Raw genomic sequence first — 18,933 nt, 5'->3', positions numbered from 1 at the left:
TCTTTTTTGTGGTGTAACAAGTGGTTTGTAGACAATCAGATGTTTACACAAACTAAGACAGAAAAATAAGAATTTTCATTCTGTACATAATTATTAGCACTTTCTGGTTTCCCTTAAATTATTGCATTGTTGCGAAAGATAAAAATAAAGGAGGGAAGCAGGTAGAAGACCAAGAGAGTTATTTAGGAAGCCAGAAGTATTTGAATCTCAAAATAAGATGGATCTAAAATGAGACATAAATATAAAGACCAAACTAGTGACCACAGTAAAACAACTATGCTTAGAATTGACAATGAAGACATTAAAGTTATGAATAGCTTCTGTCTTTTAGGCTCAATCATCAATATTAAGGGAAAAGCAGTAAAAATTATGCTGGAGACTAGACTTGAGGAATCACGAAGGACTTGGAGAGCATATTCCGGTATATCTATAAGTACAAAAATCAGAATTGTGCAAGCCATGATAGTCCCTGTGACACTTTGTTGGAGCTAAAGATGGATTTTTAAAAAGTAAGATAAGAACAGTGCTGATGCTTTTGAACTTTGATGTTGGGGAAGACTCCTGAAAACTGCAGTCAAGAAAATAAACAAATGGATCATCAAATAAATCACTCCACAGTTCTCACTCCAGGCATAAATGACCAACTTCGAATTATCCTACTTCAGATCTATTATGCAAAGACCTTGCCCTCTGAAGAAGGCTCTAATGTTGGGAAAGCTAGAAGGAAAGAGAAGACAAGGACAACTTACAACAAGATGGATCAATCCAGTTACAATACTGATGAAGGTACCATTGGAACTATTGAAGGACCAGATTAAAGAAAGATGATCATGGGGAAAAAAATCTATGTGGTTACTAAGTGTTGACAATAACTTGATGGTGTGTAATCAATCAATTAGTCAATCTAAAATAGTCAAGAAATTAAAAACAATTCATAAAAATGGCATTGTTCATAAAACCATAAGATCATATCCAGAATACCAGGCACTACATCAGAAGATTCATTTCTAGAAACTGCTAAACTGCCCCTGGAATAGAATGATCTGTAGCCTAGATTTCAACCTTTTGATATATATGATAGTTAATGTATATAAATAATAAACTTACTTTATTTTTAAAAAAATGTTATATAGTATATCGGACCCGCATTACTAGCTATCCAGGTCTGCAGGTGGCCTACAGGCCATGAATTGGACATGCTTGATCTAGACAGAAACACTGTTCTGGAGTTTCTGGAATGTGCCATTCCTGGATCAATGATTCTGGAATCCATCTCTTCCCCTTCCCCCACAAAAGAACACTGCAATCTGGTGAAAACTAGTTATCTCTTTATTATTCTACCAAAGCTACTGTAATTTTGAAGGTGGGCTTAATTGCAATATGATTTCCATTGTCCAGGGCCTAAATATCAGAGTTGGAACATTTTCTTTGAATGGGTGTGTCAATAGTCAGGTGGGGGCTGACATTTGATCATCCTACAAATTTTATATATCTGAGGACAGGTGTCTATAAAAGGAAGGAAAGAGTACTTTGATTATGATCAAAGATCATGAAGAGTAAAACAAACAAAATAAAATTAATCAAATGAAAATGTATTACTTTTTATTTTCATTGCAACCACACAAATTTCAGCTGCTATGATAGGAAAGCTCTTATGTCCCTCCTGGGTGTGTGGCAGCAATATGTAATCCTTGCACAGATTCTTATAAAAATTGCAATGAAGTAATCATATAGTAAATAAATAGACAGTTTCTATTTATCCACAGTCAGATGAGCAGGTGTATTTTATTATGAAATTTTGGTGAATCTGCCCTATAGTATGCTAATGGTAGCCAATGATCCTTCTGGTTCTGAAGAATCTTAATTGTTATCGACAATTTTGAAATTGTTTCAGCTACTTGGTGCAATGTCTAAGTCCTCTGTGCATGAAAGACCATGCCTAAATATTTGAAGGCAAGTATCTGATTTCATTTCCATTCATTATACAACTATGTGGCTTTGTTTTTCTTATGAATACCGATGCTTTAGATTTTTAGTATCCATGAATTCTAATCAAGAGAAACAGGTGATCCCTGTCTAAAGCTTGAGTATGTATTGAAATTCAAGAATTCAAAGAGGTAGTAAATAACTAGTAAAACTGATTATATCAATTTTATTTAGAATTATCAATCCAAATATGATTGCCTTCCCTTGCCTTCTCTTTTTTATATCTAGAATTTTCTTCAGGGAGTTTTTCATTAAAAGCTTCTTTATATGTAGGACTGTGCAATTGCATAGTTACCCTTTGTTTTAGGATTGGCACAATGTTTGTTAAGTGTGATATCTCTGGGCCTTGGGCAAGAAGACCCAAAGCAATTTCCTGTTCATATTTCCCTAGGGTTGGGCTAAAGACAGAAGTTCTTAAGAGGAGGACTTTGATTTCACCAGTTTTTTTTTCCAGGAGATGCAGCCTGATTAGTGCTACTTATTATTATTATATTATATTATGAGCTGTGGTGGCACAGTGGTTAGAATGCAATACTGCAGGCTACTTCTGCCGACTGCTGATTGCCAGCAGTTCTGCAGTTCGAATTTCACCGGCTCAAGATTGACTCAGCCTTCCATCCTTTCAAGGTGGGTAAAATGAGAACCCATATTGTTTGGGCGGGGGGCGCAATATGCTGACTCTGCACTAAGTGCAGGGAAGGCTGTTAAGCACTGTGAAGCGGTATACAAGTCTAAGTGCTATTGCTTTTACTGGGGAACACTCAGAAGAAGGGATTTTAAACTGTTTTAAATTTTCCTGGTTTGCCTCTGCTCATGCTGGGTGGGTAATTCTGGAAGTTAAATCCACACATCTTAAAATTGCTGAGTTTGAGAACACTGCTATGAATGAATAGTACTGTATATACTCGAGTATAAGCCTAGTTTTTCAGCCCACTTTTTGGGCTGAAAAAAGCCGCCTCGGCTTATACTCGAGTCAGTGAAAAATTTGCCCGAAATGGAGGAGAAAAAGGGGCGGGGCCATGCCGCTGGGTGACGCTTGTGAATGGCCCAGTGCCCCTGTGAGTTTCCCCTCCCTCTGTGTCAGTTTGCCGCGCAGCGCGCACCGCACCATCCCCCCTCCTCACGTTCTAATGTAATGCAGGGCTGTCTTACGATTCCCCTTCCTCCCCCTCCTGCCGCTCTGCAACGATGTCCCACCTCCTCCTTGTTATGGCAAGCAGCCACATAGCGATGTCCCACCTCCTCTGGTACATTGATCCAATGATAGGAATCACTGTGCCGTGTGTCATAGGAGGCGGGACATCGCTCCTGCGGCTGCATGGGACATCATCATCACAGCGGGACATCAGCATCATGAGGTGAGTGAAATATTTCATTGAATACACCGCTAGTTTACTGTTTTTCTTTGAAATAAATATTCAAAAACATTATTGGTATCTATTTTTATTTTTGAAATTTACCGGTAGCTGCTGCATTTCCCACCCTAGGCTTATACTCGAGTCAATAACTTTTCCAGTTTTTTGTGGTAAAATTAGGTGCCTCGGCTTATATTCGGGTCGGCCTATACTCGAGTATATACGGTACATTATTCCAGGTTTTTACATACATTTAAAATAAACAATTATTTTATTTCAGGTCTGAATCTTCCTTCCTTCCTTCCTCTTCCTTCCTTCCTTCCTTCCTCCCTCCCTCCTCTGGATAACTTTTTCCTTGTATGTCTTGTGTTGACAGCTTTTTATTAGCAAGTAATTATCCAGGCTCTTGTCTCCCTTTAGTCACCACCAATTAAAATGTTACCCATTTCATGTTCTTTAATCTTTCTTTTATGACAGATCTTCCCTTTTTAAAAACAACAACAACACTATTTCTTTTTATATATATATTGCTCTCCTCTGAATTGAACATCAATTTTGTTTAGGCTAAGCTGCCTAGATTAATACAGTCATACTCTCATTTACCTTGAGTATCAGAGGTGGTATTCTGCTGATTTACCTCAATTCAGGCAAATCACTAGTGGCTGCAGCGGGAGGCTCTGCCCACCTGGCCAGATGTCATCACAGATACTCTGCGCATGTGCAGAAGTGCCATGCGTGAGAGAAGCAAGCAAACACAGGTGTGCGCTCCTGGTTCCGAACCAGGTAAGAGGATCAGGCATGAAATGCAGTGCTCCTGTGCATGCACAGAGCATTCATGATGACATCTGGGCAAATGGACGGAGCCTCCCATCACTGCCACTACTAGTTCGTCCAAACCGGGGCGAACCAGCAGAGTACCACCTCTGTTGGGTATGTATTGTCTTGGATGCTACTGAGTAGTAGATCCCAATCAGGAAGTACTTCCTCAGCTTAATTTTCTGCTGCATATAGTACATCTGGCTAGTTTATTTGTCAAGCATGGAGATGTAAGGTTCCTCCTGACCTTTGTTCTCAGTTCTATTTCATTTTATTCCTTCATAGACACAGCCTGCCTGTTCCTACATTTTCTTTTTTCACTGTCTGGCTATCCGGAGTGTCTACAAAATTATTCACAGCAATATTATTCACAGCCATTTCACAGGACTATCAAACTATAGTAAGCATGCCAATTCCAGGTTCTTATGCTTACAACAGCAGTCCTTGTTTAGATTATCAGTATTATGGACAGTGGCTTAACTGTGTTGAGTTCTTTGTAACTGAAAAGGTGTTGATTTTGGTAGATATTGGTCAATTGCTTGTAATGCATGGGGCTGAATAACTGGCTATGTCTCACCTTGAAACGTTCTAAACAACAAAAAGAAAGGTATATCAACCTGCCGTAAAACAGGTACCAGGCATGCCAGAGGGTTCTATAAAGAGCAAAATGATAACAACAGGAAGGCTTTTGCTGAATTTTATTAAAGGTAGAACAAGGACAATAGGAATGAAGATTTTTTCCCCAATATTGCAGATTTCAAAACAGACTAATTAGTATGCAGAGGAGATGAGGCAGGACATCATCTGCTTTACTGTAGCAGATGTAAAAGAAGCAGTAAGAAGTGACCTGAACTCAAAGCAAATGCATTGGAAGTCACAGTGTCATAAAAATCATGGCGAGGAATCTTCAGATTGCAACAGGTGACTAAACCGAGGGATTACTGACCCTGTCACTCTCTTCTCTGTCATGACAACCTTCTTTCTTGTTCACATTGTGACAGCAGTGTTTGCTGCCCTGTTAACAAGGCTTTCTTACATATAAAATCCTTAACTGTGTAAGTCATAAATTCCCAAGATATCAGCTATCTTCTAGAATGCTGTTATTTGTTGGAAAAACAGTAGATACCATGTAGGTTTAGAAGTTCATTGGTATGTTTTCTTATATCCTTTATCTTGTGATAATCAACTCACAGGATTTTGAAATTTACTGCTTTCAGAGATATAGTTGCAGTGCATATTTCTGCAAACCAATGATTAGAGAGGTTTCAATTAGAGAAGAATTAATACTATTTTTTTTTAAAAAAAACTGAAGGTGATATGTGTTTGGAGAAAGCAAACATAGATGCAAATTTTAACTGAAATGTCCATTCATCTTTAAAATACGGTAGGATCAATAAACTTATAATTTGGGTAGCATATAACATAGATAAATTGTTTTAGATATGCTGACTTAGAATTATATCGTTCTATTGTTTTAAAATGTGTTTTTAGTATTTTAATTATAATCTATTTCTTTGAATTGTAAACTGAATTGTAAATCAGTCACTGACTGATAAAGGAGGCTATAGAAATGAATGAATGAATGATGAATGAATGATGAATGAATGAATGAATGAATGAATGAATGAATGAATGAATGAATGAATGAATACCATCACAGAGCTACTTCCTAAATCTTTGGTATTTTTTTTTTCAGTAAGCACCAATAACATATTGGTTTTTAAATAAGTTATCAGACAAATGTCCCATTTGCTAAACTTTAAAATTTCTTAAAAGAAATCTGAATCATGGTCAAAAGAATATCATCACTGAAGCAAGCACACATATCAGTTGAAGAACCAAAGGCTTGAGTAGAATAAAATTAGGCTCAACCAACAGCAGAATTCATACCGTGTTTCCCCAAAAATAAGACAGGGTCTTATTTTCTTTTGACCCCTGAAATAAGCACTTAGCCTTATTTTCAGTGAGGTCTTATAATTTTGGAAGTGCAGGAGGCGGCAAGCGTGGTCACCTCATGGCTGCTGCTGTGTTGGAAATATTTTTGGGGACAGTTTATTTTCAGGGGAGGGCTTATTTTAGCACATGCACTCAAAAGCCCGATTGGGCTTATTATCTGGGGAGGTCTTATTTTGGGGAAAACAGGGTATATACACAAAACAATATTATCATTAAAAAATAACCTCTTTCTTAATGACCCTGTAATCCCTTAATCTGGGGTAGAGTCAAAGTGACTAGATGGAGCTGAGCATTTACTGGCCAGATGCCCTTCTAACACCAGAACAGTCACTCATGCCCTTGTGACCTCAAGACTGGACTATTGTAATGCGCTCTACATGGGGGCGCCCTTGAAGAGCATTTGGAGACTTCAGCTTGTCCAGAATGCGGCCGCGCGAGCGATTGTGAGTGCACCTCGGTACACCCACGTTACACTTATCCTCCGCGAGCTGCACTGGCTGCCTATTAGACTCCGGATACGTTTCAAGGTGCTAGTCGTTACTTTTAAAGCCCTACATGGTATCGGACCTGGGTACTTGAGAGACCGCCTCCTGCCAATTACCTCCCTGCGACCAATTAGATCCCACAGATTAGCCCTCCTCCGGATTCCATCAGCTACCCAGTTCGACTGTCGACCCCCCGGGGGAGGGCCTTCTCTGTGGCTGCTCCGGCCCTCTGGAACGATCTCCCCATGGAGATTCGGACCCTCACCACCCTTCAGGCTTTCCGCGAAGCCGTTAAGACCTGGCTGTTCCGACAGGCCTGGGGCTGATGAGTTCCCAGCCCCACTCGAATTGTTGTGGCTGTTGAGGAGTTTTAATCTGTTTTTCTGTAATTGTTTTGTCTTGTTTGTTTTTTGTATTACCCCCTCCCCTATGAGTTTGTTAGCCGCCCTGAGTCCCCCCGGGGGAATAGGGCGGCATACAAGTTTAATAAACCATAAACCAACCTACAAGGAGCTCACAGCACTTTTTTCTCTCTCTGAGCCCTAGGAAAGAAACATCTATCACTATCCAGGATTGAACTCTCAATCTTCTGAGTTGGAAGTGAACATCTTCACCAATTGGCAACCATGCTGCTCACACACATTTTTTTTAAAAAAATATTATCATTGACTCCATTTATTGATATACTGAAACATCATGAAAGACAGTCTCCTTCAACCTGATGTCTTACAGATATGCTGTAATCCAATTAATTTAGAGGAGAGCAGGTCGAAAAAGACTGCTGAAAAAGGGAACATCCCAGGAGATGTTTTTGATGGGACTGGAATAGTATTAATATGTGCAAAATTATCCTATTCAACCTTTCCTAACTTGCTGCCTTCCAAATATATTAGATTCTAACCTCTGCAATCCCTAGGTAAATATGTTGCATAGGGTCAGAATCCATAATTTGTTTTAAAAGTAGTCAGAAAATAAGCTTTCCACAGACCACCTACAGTATACTAGGATGCAATGACTGGAAATATATTATATAGAGGAACAGAACTAACTTGCAAGAATTAACTGCTGATAATTGACATTTAACACTGAAATGTGCCCATAAATTTACATGAGGCCAAACTAAGGCTGTTCATGTATGATGTGAAAAAAAATTCAAAACAACTCTTGGGGGGGGGGAAATTAAAGTAAAAACCCTTTAAAAATTGGATTAGTCAATTTTCTCAGAACTGCCTCTATTTAGATTCCAAGCCTGCAGGCGGTGTTTACTTGCTTGTTTGTTTTAATGAAGTTATTGTATGGCATCCAGCACTGAACCATTTACAGATAATAAGTACAGTCATCATTTGTGCATTTACAATCTCTTGGTGCATTGTTCCCACTTTTAAAATAACCTTTGCAAGAACAAGGGCTGTCAAGCTCCTTTTTCTGGCTAGAATTATAAAGATTCTAATGCAGATTTTTTTGAGCCTCATAGATTTGCCTTCAAAATAGCTTGCTCCCCTGCCCCCACTGCAGTCAGCTACGCCCACTGAGCTTTAGACTGTCAGTACAAACATTTGAGGCTTGGCATAGATGACTTACAGCCCACTCAAGTGACAGTGAATTAGTACCAATCATTAAATGCTAGGGCGTGGACCAGGGAGAGAGCCACATTTATGGATGGCAGAATACAACCACTTCTTTCTGACATTAATCCATTCTTCATCAGATAGAAACACCCAGGAATGGTGGTTCTTGACCACTCTGTGACTTGGAGAGGCAAAAAGCTTTCTGGAGCTTAGTTCACCTGATTCTTTCCTACCCTGTTCAGACAGGCTGCACTTCTCTGTCTCTTAATTAAGCTGGAAATAGTGGCAAGCTGATGGATTTGCTTTGAGCAGAGGGTGAAGTGCCTGTGCTATCCCCAGAGAGCATATTAGAGTAAGCCAAATAGACTAAGGATTTCAGTTAGCTAATGAAGGAAAATTAACACAGAAAGAGAGAGAGAGAGAGAGAGAGGTGGGAGGAGGAGGTGGCAAAGACAAGAATAGGCAGAGAAGGGATGGGCAGTTGAGAGGGACAAAAAGAAGATATATATTTGATGTGAGGGCCAAATACAGATAGACAGAGAATAAAGAAAACCAAAAGAAAATCACAGAACATGAATAACTATTAGTTAGAACTAGAGAAGAGTAAGTTCAATTCAGGACATTCTCTTATTCTTTTTTTTTTTAACGAAGCTACATTTGCTTAGAAGTGAACACATTCGTTTAACTAAGTCCTGATAATCTTAAAAAACAATGTTCAGCTTTTATCTGAAAACTATAATATGTAGTTCAATTAGCAACTATAATATGTAGTTCAATTAGCATGTAAGCAAAAGTCAGTAAATATTTTCCTAATGGGTACATTTGCAGAACAAGTAGATTTTAATTTTTGTTAAATGAAATGACAGCTACTACACTTATTTGGTTCCATCAGTCTTTGGTGCCATTGAATTTAGCAGCGATTGCTCTAATTTAATTTGTACAACTCTTCCTGCTTCTCTTTCTCAAAATGTTTACAAAGTACAAACTTTTAATACCTATATTTTTATTTTTCATATTCTATCAATTATACTTAACATTCAGATTAAAGATTTAAAAATGAAATCTGGATGCTTAAAAGTTTGATAGTAGTTTTGATTGGTCCTAATATATGTGGTTTTTGGATCTATTAACCAACAGATTAATGCCTGTCTAATTCATTTGTCCCATTTTCAAGTCAAATACCAATAGAATCTTAGTTCTAAGATTCTGGCTTCAGTCTACCAACTATCCAGTAAGATTTATCTACCACAAAGTCTTCATTCAGTGATTGTACTTGTGATGGTGATATGGTAGAGTCTCGTTTCAACTCAGCATTAAATTGCTGCTACTTGATTGCATTGGTCCTATAACTCACAAGTCCCATAGGTTGCCAAATTTCCTAGATAAGTAAACAAATATGGGTAATGTCATGTTGCTATCCACAATACATATTCTAGGGGTTGCAACATGCTAATTATCCATCCTTTCAAAACTTTACAATTTTCTCCCAGGATACTGAATTAATTTTTTTGGTTTCAGGTGCCTATCAGTCCCTTACCTGTTCATGATGCTCAATGCCCATGCTGATGGTATTTACGAGGATTGCAATCATTATTCCACGGTTGAAGTATTTGCTATCCACAATTCCCCTCAATTTGACTCTTACTTCTTGCCACATATCATTGCAAAGCATGAGCTGTCCTCTCTCTTCTCCATCATCCTCTTCTTTTTCCAAATCCGTGTTAGACTCCATGACTCCTTTCCCGCCATCTCCCTCTTGGTCACAGACTTTTTCTCCATCTTCCTGATCTGAATTGACACTATCAAGCACAGAAAGTCTTTGGGTTGCTTCCTGCTGGGTCTTGTAACATTTGGGGCAGTTGCTGGCTTCAGAGACCAGTGTCTTGCTAGTAGGCTGACCAAGTCCTTGAGGCATGTAATCAATAGAAGAATGTTTCCGGCAACGTGCTGGATAATAATACACAAAAAGATTAAATGTAAGGCTTAAAAATGCCCTATTTGTAATACAGTTCTGCATCTCAATATTTAATTACGCAAAGCAAATGGGTTGTTGGCCATTTTAATGGAGAAGAAAATGAAGCACTGGAACTGCTAGAGTTAAACATCTCATCAGAGACTTTAAATGGAGATTGCTTGTCTCTAAGAGATACGCTCTACTTCAGCCACAATAGATTGCACTCAATTGTGTTCAGCCACATAGCATGGATGGAATAATTCTCTAGACTGCAAGAATCATTAAATAAGAGCCATGACCTATATGTAACATATTGGAGGTTAAAAAAAATATTGAAAGCTTGTTTCTTTAAAAACTAGGGAGCCTTATTGATCTCATAACAAAAATATTTCAAATATTATATGTTGTGCATATAAAATATGGTAAGTCTGACTTTGCTACTACATAATATGTCAAATCATCCAAAAAAGCTTATCTTGGCAAATGGAGCAGAACTGGAAAGGCATATTTGACTTGACAAGCATATGATTCTTTTTTAAAAAAAGTAGCATTGACAAAGTCACATTTTGCTGATTTTCTACAGCTAAAATAGTTTTGTAGGATCTGAAAAAAAGGCCATAGCTCAATGATAACCATATGCATTGCAGGAAAAAGGCCACTGGATCACATGAGATTTTAGTGGTTATGAAAGTAATCTTGTGAGAATTCAAAGGCAGCATATCAATCTCCTCACATAACGATTTGGAGATGAGTGGCTAGAACAAATAATAATAATTCATTGACGTCCCTTGCAAGCAGCATGTGAATGTGCAAAGCATTCATTTGCACATGGACAGGAGCTAGGTTGTGCATGCAAAACCATCCTCCCCCCACTGCTGCTACCACCATGTTAAATGAAACTGCTGGTCCAGGGAACCCGAAAGGTTGTGGATCACTGCTATATAGTACCTTCTGTTAACCTTGGTATAACAATTGTTTTAAATAGGGATGGAACATAACGATGTTCAGCCACCATTCTTAGTTAAGTAATCCTGTTTTAATTTTTTTTTCTTTTTTTGCTATCATACAAATCAGGATTCAGCTATCCTTTGAATTTTGGGATGCAATTTCATTCTAAAAATGCTCACATTTTCCATATGTTTCCAGTTAATAGAAACTTGATATACAAATGCATTTTTATAAAGACGTTTGTACAATTTAAACCAGAACATTTATAATATTTTTTAAAAAAAATCTGGAAAAGAACTGTCTAATGGCTGATACCTTGTAAAGATAGTCTTTGACTTGTGACCTTAATTGACTCAGGAATTACAGTCCTGCCAGTCATTAAATGACTGATTTAATTTTATGACTTTTTTTTTTTTTTTGCAGTAGTTGTTAGGCGAATCACCCATTTTCTGTAATGGGTGGTTTTTTATTCTGGAATCTGGAAATAAATGCTGGTTTCAGCAATATATATATATAGAGATTCCCAAACTTGGGTATGGCTAGCTGATGAGAGCTAAATAGCTTGAAATAGATCTATACTAGTCTCCCTTTATTTATTTATCAGCATAAGTATAACATATATATATATATGATCATGAAATGCTGAAAATGGCTGTAAATATGGCCTGGTTGCCAGGTGCCCAAGGCGCATCACGTGACTGTGGGACGAGCAACCATCAGAACTTCAAATTGGGGTCATAAGTCCTTTTTTGGGGGGGGGGAACGTTTCATCATAACTTTGCATAGTCCCTAAGTGATTGGTCATAAGTCAAGAACTATCTGTAGTCTGATTTACAGTGAGGGCCTCAATAGTCATTTATACTTCCCACCCCGCACCCCTTAATTTGGCAAGCTTAGTTTATAAACCTTACAGTATTGCTTCCGGTCTTTTCCAATCACTCTCTGTTTGGCAGTGCCTGGTTCTGTTGGACCGAGACGACGATCCTGCAGGCTGTTGTAGAAGCCAAGGGTGCGACGCTTAGCTTTACGAACAATGTGGCAGACATATTGGAAGATCTCTTCGTAACAATCTCCGGGTTCCATATAGCTGGCCACAGTGCTGGAGGACAGGTACCGTGCTCGCTGCTCCTGCATCAGTTGGTGTTCTCGTTGCTTGGTCTCGGAAAATTGGGTGGCAATGACTACTAGGCACAGGTTGATCATAAAAAAGGACCCCACCTGAGAAACAAGAGAAAAGGCATGGATTAAGCATTAATGGCAGGGGTTTGTGTGTAAGGGGGGGGGGGTGATTAAAGGTAAAAATAACCCCAAGGCATAAAACACTGATGTGTGTGTTTGTGTGTGTGTGTGTGTGTGTGTGTGTGTGTAGTCTAGAGTCCCAAGGATTGCAAAATCTTTTCCTCAGAACCTGCAATTCATTTTGCTTCCACTGTCAAATTTTAGCTGTAAGATTGCTGAACATCAGTGCCACATTTTCCTGACATTTTAGGATGAAAGTCTAAAAATGCAATAGAAATATTACAGCATAAGCCTCAAATGTGTTTAACGCTGCTAAAATGAAATACTTTAAAATAGGGAAAATTCCATTCCTGCCTATGGATGTGCACGACAACAGAGGCCATATTGATTTGCCCTTTCCATTCTATCAATTAAGATAAGGTAAGATAAACTTTATTGTCACTTTATTTCTGTGAACACATTAAAAATGAATTTCTGATGCCTGCGATAGATAGATAGATAGATAGATAGATAGATAGATAGATAGATAGATAGATAGATGGAGAGTATGTGTGTGGGTGTGGGTGTATGTGTACACACACACACACAAACACACACACACACACATTACATACATATATATACACCAGTGGTGGGTTGCAGGCAGTACACCCTGGTACGGGTGTACCAGAGCCTGCCCAGAGCACTGGGTACCCTTCCGGTATGGTGCTCCGGAGGGCCCACCCGTCCACACGCCGTACCTGCCTTTAAAGTCTTTGGTGCTTCCGTGAACGCGCATGACGCATACAGTGCCTGCGTGATGCTCTGCTGAGCAGCTGGAGCATCGTGGAGGCTTGCAGAGGTGTCACTCGACAGTACGGCGCATGCATGAGCTGCGTGCATGTGCGCGTGTGCCGTGTACGTCCATGTGGACGTTGCCGGGCCCGTTCCCACCGTACCAGTTGGAACGGGATCCGGAACCCTGATATACACATATATCCTCCTCTACTGGCTTCATATAATGAGAACTGTACTTTAACTAGCTTTACTTAAGCTTCGTATAATCCCCGACCTCCGGTCCTTCCTACGGGCCCTAAAAAGTTGGCTTTTCCAGCAAGCCGGCCTGGCCTGAATAGAATAAAATATAGGATTAATTTGGCTGTTAATTTTAATTTAATTTTTAAATTTTTATTGTAAATATCAATTGGGGTTTTTTTTGGATACTTTATTTAATGTCCCTTTTAATTTTTGTAATATGTGTTTTCTTTTATGTTGTATGCTGCCCTGAATCCTTAGCAGAAGAACGGCATATAAATCCAATAAACCTAACCTAACCTAACTACTGGAAATCACCAGATTCGATAAAGATCATTTAGATTGTAAGCCTGTTTTTATTTTCTAGTTAAAAAAACAAACACTTCTATACTTCTGGTTTGTTTTTTAAAACCATACACGATAACAATATTTATTCTTATTTTAAAAACTCAGGAAGGATGTTAATAATGGTAGTTCTGGTGTTATGCTAATATCATATACGTTCTTACTCTTAAATTAAATGTCATGAAAAGGTTGTTTTTTTTATAAAGAGGACTCAAACATGTTGATATGTAGATCCTCATGTCATTCCAATTAACAACAAACAATAACTGAATTTATTTTTTCACCATCCATTACTTATCCCATAGCCTTCATCCCATAGACAAAATAATATTTGCTATTATCCTGTGCAACATGACATAAATCTCAGGATAAAAATAGCAAATAAGCATCTTTCTAAATATCTTTCAAAGTTCAATCTGCCTAAAGAGCAACTGTATGAACCTCAGGCTAGGAAGATGTAACAGAAAATAAAGGGAGGATTTAATACTGTCATCTCCCCAGGCCATAAAAGGAGGGAGAGAGTTACTGTTTTTCCACCTAGAAGCTTTCAAACATAATTATCCAGAGAACAATAGACCGCGATGGCCTTCTACTCTTGCTGCGCAGCTCACCTAGACAAAGGTGCCAGAAGGCTCTATCTGATAGTCATTTCATTCACTTTTAGCATTTCAAAGGGGCCAGGCCTCTGCTAGCACTTGAATTAGCCTTTGAAAAACTAAGCCTTTCCTGGCCAGCTTCAGGATCAGAACAGTTCACTATTTCAAAATAAAACAGTGTTCTTTAAAAGCCTTTGACAGCTGTTTTAAAATAGTCGGGCAGAATACCAGGAAGAATGTTACCAATGGAACACTTTGCTTCAAAACTGGGGGATTCCTACTTGCTGGAAGTTTTTGAATGAGGGCAAGCTAGATGGCCAACTGCTGAGCGGCTGGATGTATTGTAATGTAAAGTTCTTTCCATCGCACACATTTTGCAAGATTTATGAAATCTGTTAAAATAGTATTCGCTTTTAATTCACCTGATTCACTGGTTTGCAGACATGTGAAGAACAACAGGGTGCTTTAGAATTGTTAAATACATGCGGTATTTGGAGTCAAAGCAGGAAAGGTGTTTCGGATATGATGCTTGTCCATCGTGTTCAAAGAGAGGACCTTGACATCTAACAGATTGTGGGCTGTCCATGATGTGCCCGCAGGTGGCTGGTAAGGGTTATACTGCCACATGTCGGGCAGACATGTGTGGGCACCATTGTTGCAGCATTTGCAGCTCTGGCTTGTGCTATGGCTGTTATTCTGTCTTCAGATGTCTGGCAGCCTTGATGGATCAGCGTGTGTCATGTTGATCAATCTTGTGCCAGGGTTTCCCAGGAGGTGGCGTCAATTTCCAGGGAGTTGAAGGAGGCTTTCAACATGTCTTTGTATCGCTTCCTTTGTCCCCCGTGAGCTTGTTTTCCTTGAGACAGCTCACCCTAGTGTCTCATCTTTGCAACATGGCCTGTCCAGCGTGTCTGGGCTTTCATCAGTTCACAGGGTGTGAACCAGTGGTGAAATTCATTTTATTTTTACTATCGGTTCTTTGGGCGTAGCTTGGTGTGCATGGCAGGGGAAGGATACTGCAAAATCTCCATTCCCACCCCACCCTGGGGCCAGCCAGAGATGGTATTTGCTGGTTCTCAGAACTACTCAAAATTTACACTACTGGTTCTCCAGAACCTGTCAGAATCTGCTGGATTTCACCCCTGGTATGAACGGATGGCAGGTCTACTCTGGAGAGGACTTCTGTGTCTGGCCCATTATCCTGCCACTGGATCCTCAGTATTCTACGGAGGCAGGTCATGTAGAAGTGGTTCAATTGCCTAGCATGCCTCCTGTATACAATCCAATTCTCACTGGCTTCGGACATAGTGTGAATGCACTCACAACATCAGCCAGCAACCTCTTAAAAAGTTACTTTCTTCAGTGCTTGTTGTCAAGTACAGGAAATGCACTGTTGCTGGGATCAAAGGACCTTTCCTGTTTTGAATCTGAATACTTGCATATGCTGTTTGAATTATATTGATCCCCATAACATTGAGAATTTTGCCAAACAAGTGCTTTTCTTTGTCTATGTCCTTTGAGCAAGGATTTTGAAAGCTCATTCCAATTCCAAACATGTATTTTAACTTACTTTTTTTTTGTTCTTATTGTCTTCCTATTTATAGAAATTCTTACTAGAAAGAAATAGTGAGTATGTCAGGTTATGATTAGGGAATAGCAACTTTTTGCAACTCAGTGCTTTCCCAACTACTGCATTTTGGAGTTTAACTTTTATAATACCCTCTCTTTGTTTGCAAATCAACAAATAAAATTGCAGGGATGAGGGTCCCACACGAAAGTGGTGTCTTAGCTTAATAGAAATGGTGGGAATTTTAACTTCAAGTTACAGAAAGACAAAAATGGAAGAACTGAGAACTCAATTATAGTCGTAAGTCCTCAACCTACATTGAGCCCAGCCTTTCTACTGTGAAGTGAAACATTTCTTAAGTGAATTTTGCCCCATTTTACAACCTTTCTTGCCACAGTTGTGGCAACTGAATCACTGCAAGTGTTATGTTAGTAATACAGTTATTAAGTGAATCTGGTCCTCCCACTGTTTTAGTTTTTTTAAAGGTCACAAAAGGTGACCACATGACTCAGGGACACTCAAACTGTCAGAAATATGAGTCAGTTGCCAAGCATCTAAGTTTTGATCACATGACCATGGGAATGCTGCAACAGTCATAAGTGTGAAAAATGGTCATAAGTCACTTTGCAGTGCTTTTGTAATTTTGAACAGTCACTAAATAAACTGTTATAAGTTGAGGACTACGTGTATTAGAATCTAAGGGCCTTGCTTTAACCATTATTGTATGCTTTGACCATTATTGTAGGTTGATTGCATAGGAATAATTATGTAAGGAAGGGGAGACATCCCCCAAATGGTTGCTGAATTGTAGAAATTTTTCCTTTTCCTGCTGACAGTTTGCTGATTTTGCTTCCAGAGCTGGTTCTCTGGCAGTGTTGCTCCCTGGATTTGAATGGGAGCACTTAGGGATGACTCAGATGACTTTTTTGGATGGCTGTAGATCTATCTGGCAAGGGGTGCTATGGAAAATATTCAGAAGCATGTTGTTTTGTGATTTGGAACCAGTTAATTTGTTGGAAAGAAATTGGGACTGTACAGACTTAGAATTAACTAAGCTGGTGCATACACCTGTTTGAAGTATAAGCCTGCATTCTTTTACAACAGCAGAAATTACACAGAGTGGAGAAGCAAATTGGCTTTCCCCACAAGGATGGAAGAAGATGGGGGAATGGATTTATCACACTTAATCAGGAAGCAATTTTATCTGGACTTTGTTGGGAAGATAGCCTGATATTTGGAGATTGAACTTATTATATTTAATCAGACAACTATTGATAAGAAATTGCATTAAGAAACAAACGTTGATATTTGATACAGGATGAATTACTGTTAATCTCTGGGACAATATAGGATAGCTAAGATGCTGTGATTCTTAATCTGGTCTTTTGTGTTTTTGTTTGTTTTTTCTGTTTTTAATTTTTTGGAGTTTTGTATTTTTTCCTATTCTTAATTTTTGGTACTGTAATCAAGGAACTATTTAACAAGTATAAAACCACACTTCCACCAACATTGGCAGAACAAGTTACTTATATAAATAGGGAGCAAATCCACACTCACTGGCCCTGGTAATGTTACCTAGTTGGGTAATGAAACATCTGTGCAAATAACCAAGCTCAAAGAGCACTGTGGACCCCACAATTGAACCCTGAGCCCTCAAATATTCATTTCTATTAGAAAATGTATTATGAGGGATTCTTGGTGCTCTCTGAGCTTGGCTGTTTTCTTGCACATGTTTCGATATCCAAATTAGATAACATCATCAGTACTAGTCTGTATTACATTTTGCTTAAATGCTATTTTTATTAACATGCATAAAGAAGAGGGAATGCTAGTAAATCAATGCTACTTCTGCTTCTCCTAAAAAATCCCAGGGCTCTGAACCCTGCACCCCTGTTTTAAGGAAACCAATTAAATAACTTTTCCAGCCAGTCTTTTTTTTGGTGCCCACTGTTTCCTATACATCAGCATTGGCTACATTGCCTTCATATGCCTATATTGGCATATTGCCTTCATACGTCTATTTATGTCTATATGGCTATATTGCCTATATTGTAATCCAATTCAGAAGAATTCACAAAGTGCAGCATTTAGGAATCTATGAATAAATTGTCAAGGCCCTATGAACAAAGGATAACGAACATTCTAATTCTCAATAATAGTGTCTCTCTGGGTTAGTCATCAACCTTGATATTCTTCAATCCAACAATAGCCAATACTTTCCTCTTTTCTTTCCCCAATTGTTTTATAGGATTTTTTTTTAAAAAAATCCTGCTCAAATCCTGCATGTAGATATAAACTAAAAACACTCAGAAAATCTAAATATAGGTTTTTTTTTAAATAAATAAAGTTGGAATAGTTTGATCCAATTATCAATGCTTTGACCTGAACATGAACAATAGGGGCATAAAATGGTATACAAATAATACAAAAGTATACAGATCTTTTTAATATAGAAAATTTCCTATTACAGCCTTTTTCAACTTGATGCATTGGATAGCTACTCCCAAAATTCTATGGCCATAGAACATTTTTGGCCATGTTCTGGCTGGCTGGGAAATCTGAAAAAATTACATATTTTGTTGTCATTTAAGTAGTTAGGGTTATCTACGACCATCACTAAGCTCTTTCCTTCCTGTCACATAAGGGATTTGTGGAATACTCTTTAAGTCTGTTTAAACTATAAGCTCTTGGAACATGATTATAAATTAGTAGTTAAACATGACAACAGATTTCAAAGACCTTAGAAAGAATTCAAGAATGGCAAAGTGAATTTGATTTTTTGCTATTTCAAAGAAAGGATTTGAAATCGGTATCTCCTAGAATGATTTACAACAGCTATTTTACTTCAAAGAACATAAATGTCCAGCTCCCTGGTTTACTGGGACGTAACATTTGTTTCTCTCATGTGAAGGGCATATTTTATCTACTTATTGAAGGGACTATTGTACTTACAATGATCAGCAAAATGAAGTAAATGAAGTTGTAGAATGAATGAGCATCCATCACATAATACATAATCTCCACCCATCCTTCCAGAGTGATCACCTGAAAGAAGAGGGAATAGGAAATATTTCAGTACCTGCAAGGAGATAGATAATCCAATT

General features: G+C 38.5%; 1 protein-coding gene across 1 annotated transcript in view; it reads right to left on the bottom strand.

The window, feature by feature from the left end:
- Positions 1 to 18,933, bottom strand: part of CACNA1I (calcium voltage-gated channel subunit alpha1 I) — a 176,897-nt gene that overhangs the window by 79,881 nt on the left and 78,083 nt on the right. Inside the window, exons 6-8 of the mRNA XM_032221147.1 lie at positions 18,782 to 18,874; positions 11,980 to 12,286; positions 9,704 to 10,113 (exon numbers count right to left, since the gene is read on the bottom strand). Of these exons, the coding sequence (XP_032077038.1) occupies positions 9,704 to 10,113; positions 11,980 to 12,286; positions 18,782 to 18,874 (810 nt within the window). The remainder of the gene's footprint in view (positions 1 to 9,703; positions 10,114 to 11,979; positions 12,287 to 18,781; positions 18,875 to 18,933) is intronic.

This window comes from Thamnophis elegans, chromosome 7, assembly GCF_009769535.1.
Source record: "Thamnophis elegans isolate rThaEle1 chromosome 7, rThaEle1.pri, whole genome shotgun sequence".
Taxonomy (NCBI): Eukaryota; Metazoa; Chordata; class Lepidosauria; order Squamata; family Colubridae; genus Thamnophis; species Thamnophis elegans.
The sequence above is the reverse complement of the archived record's forward strand: the minus strand, read 5'-3'. Positions and strand labels throughout refer to the sequence as shown.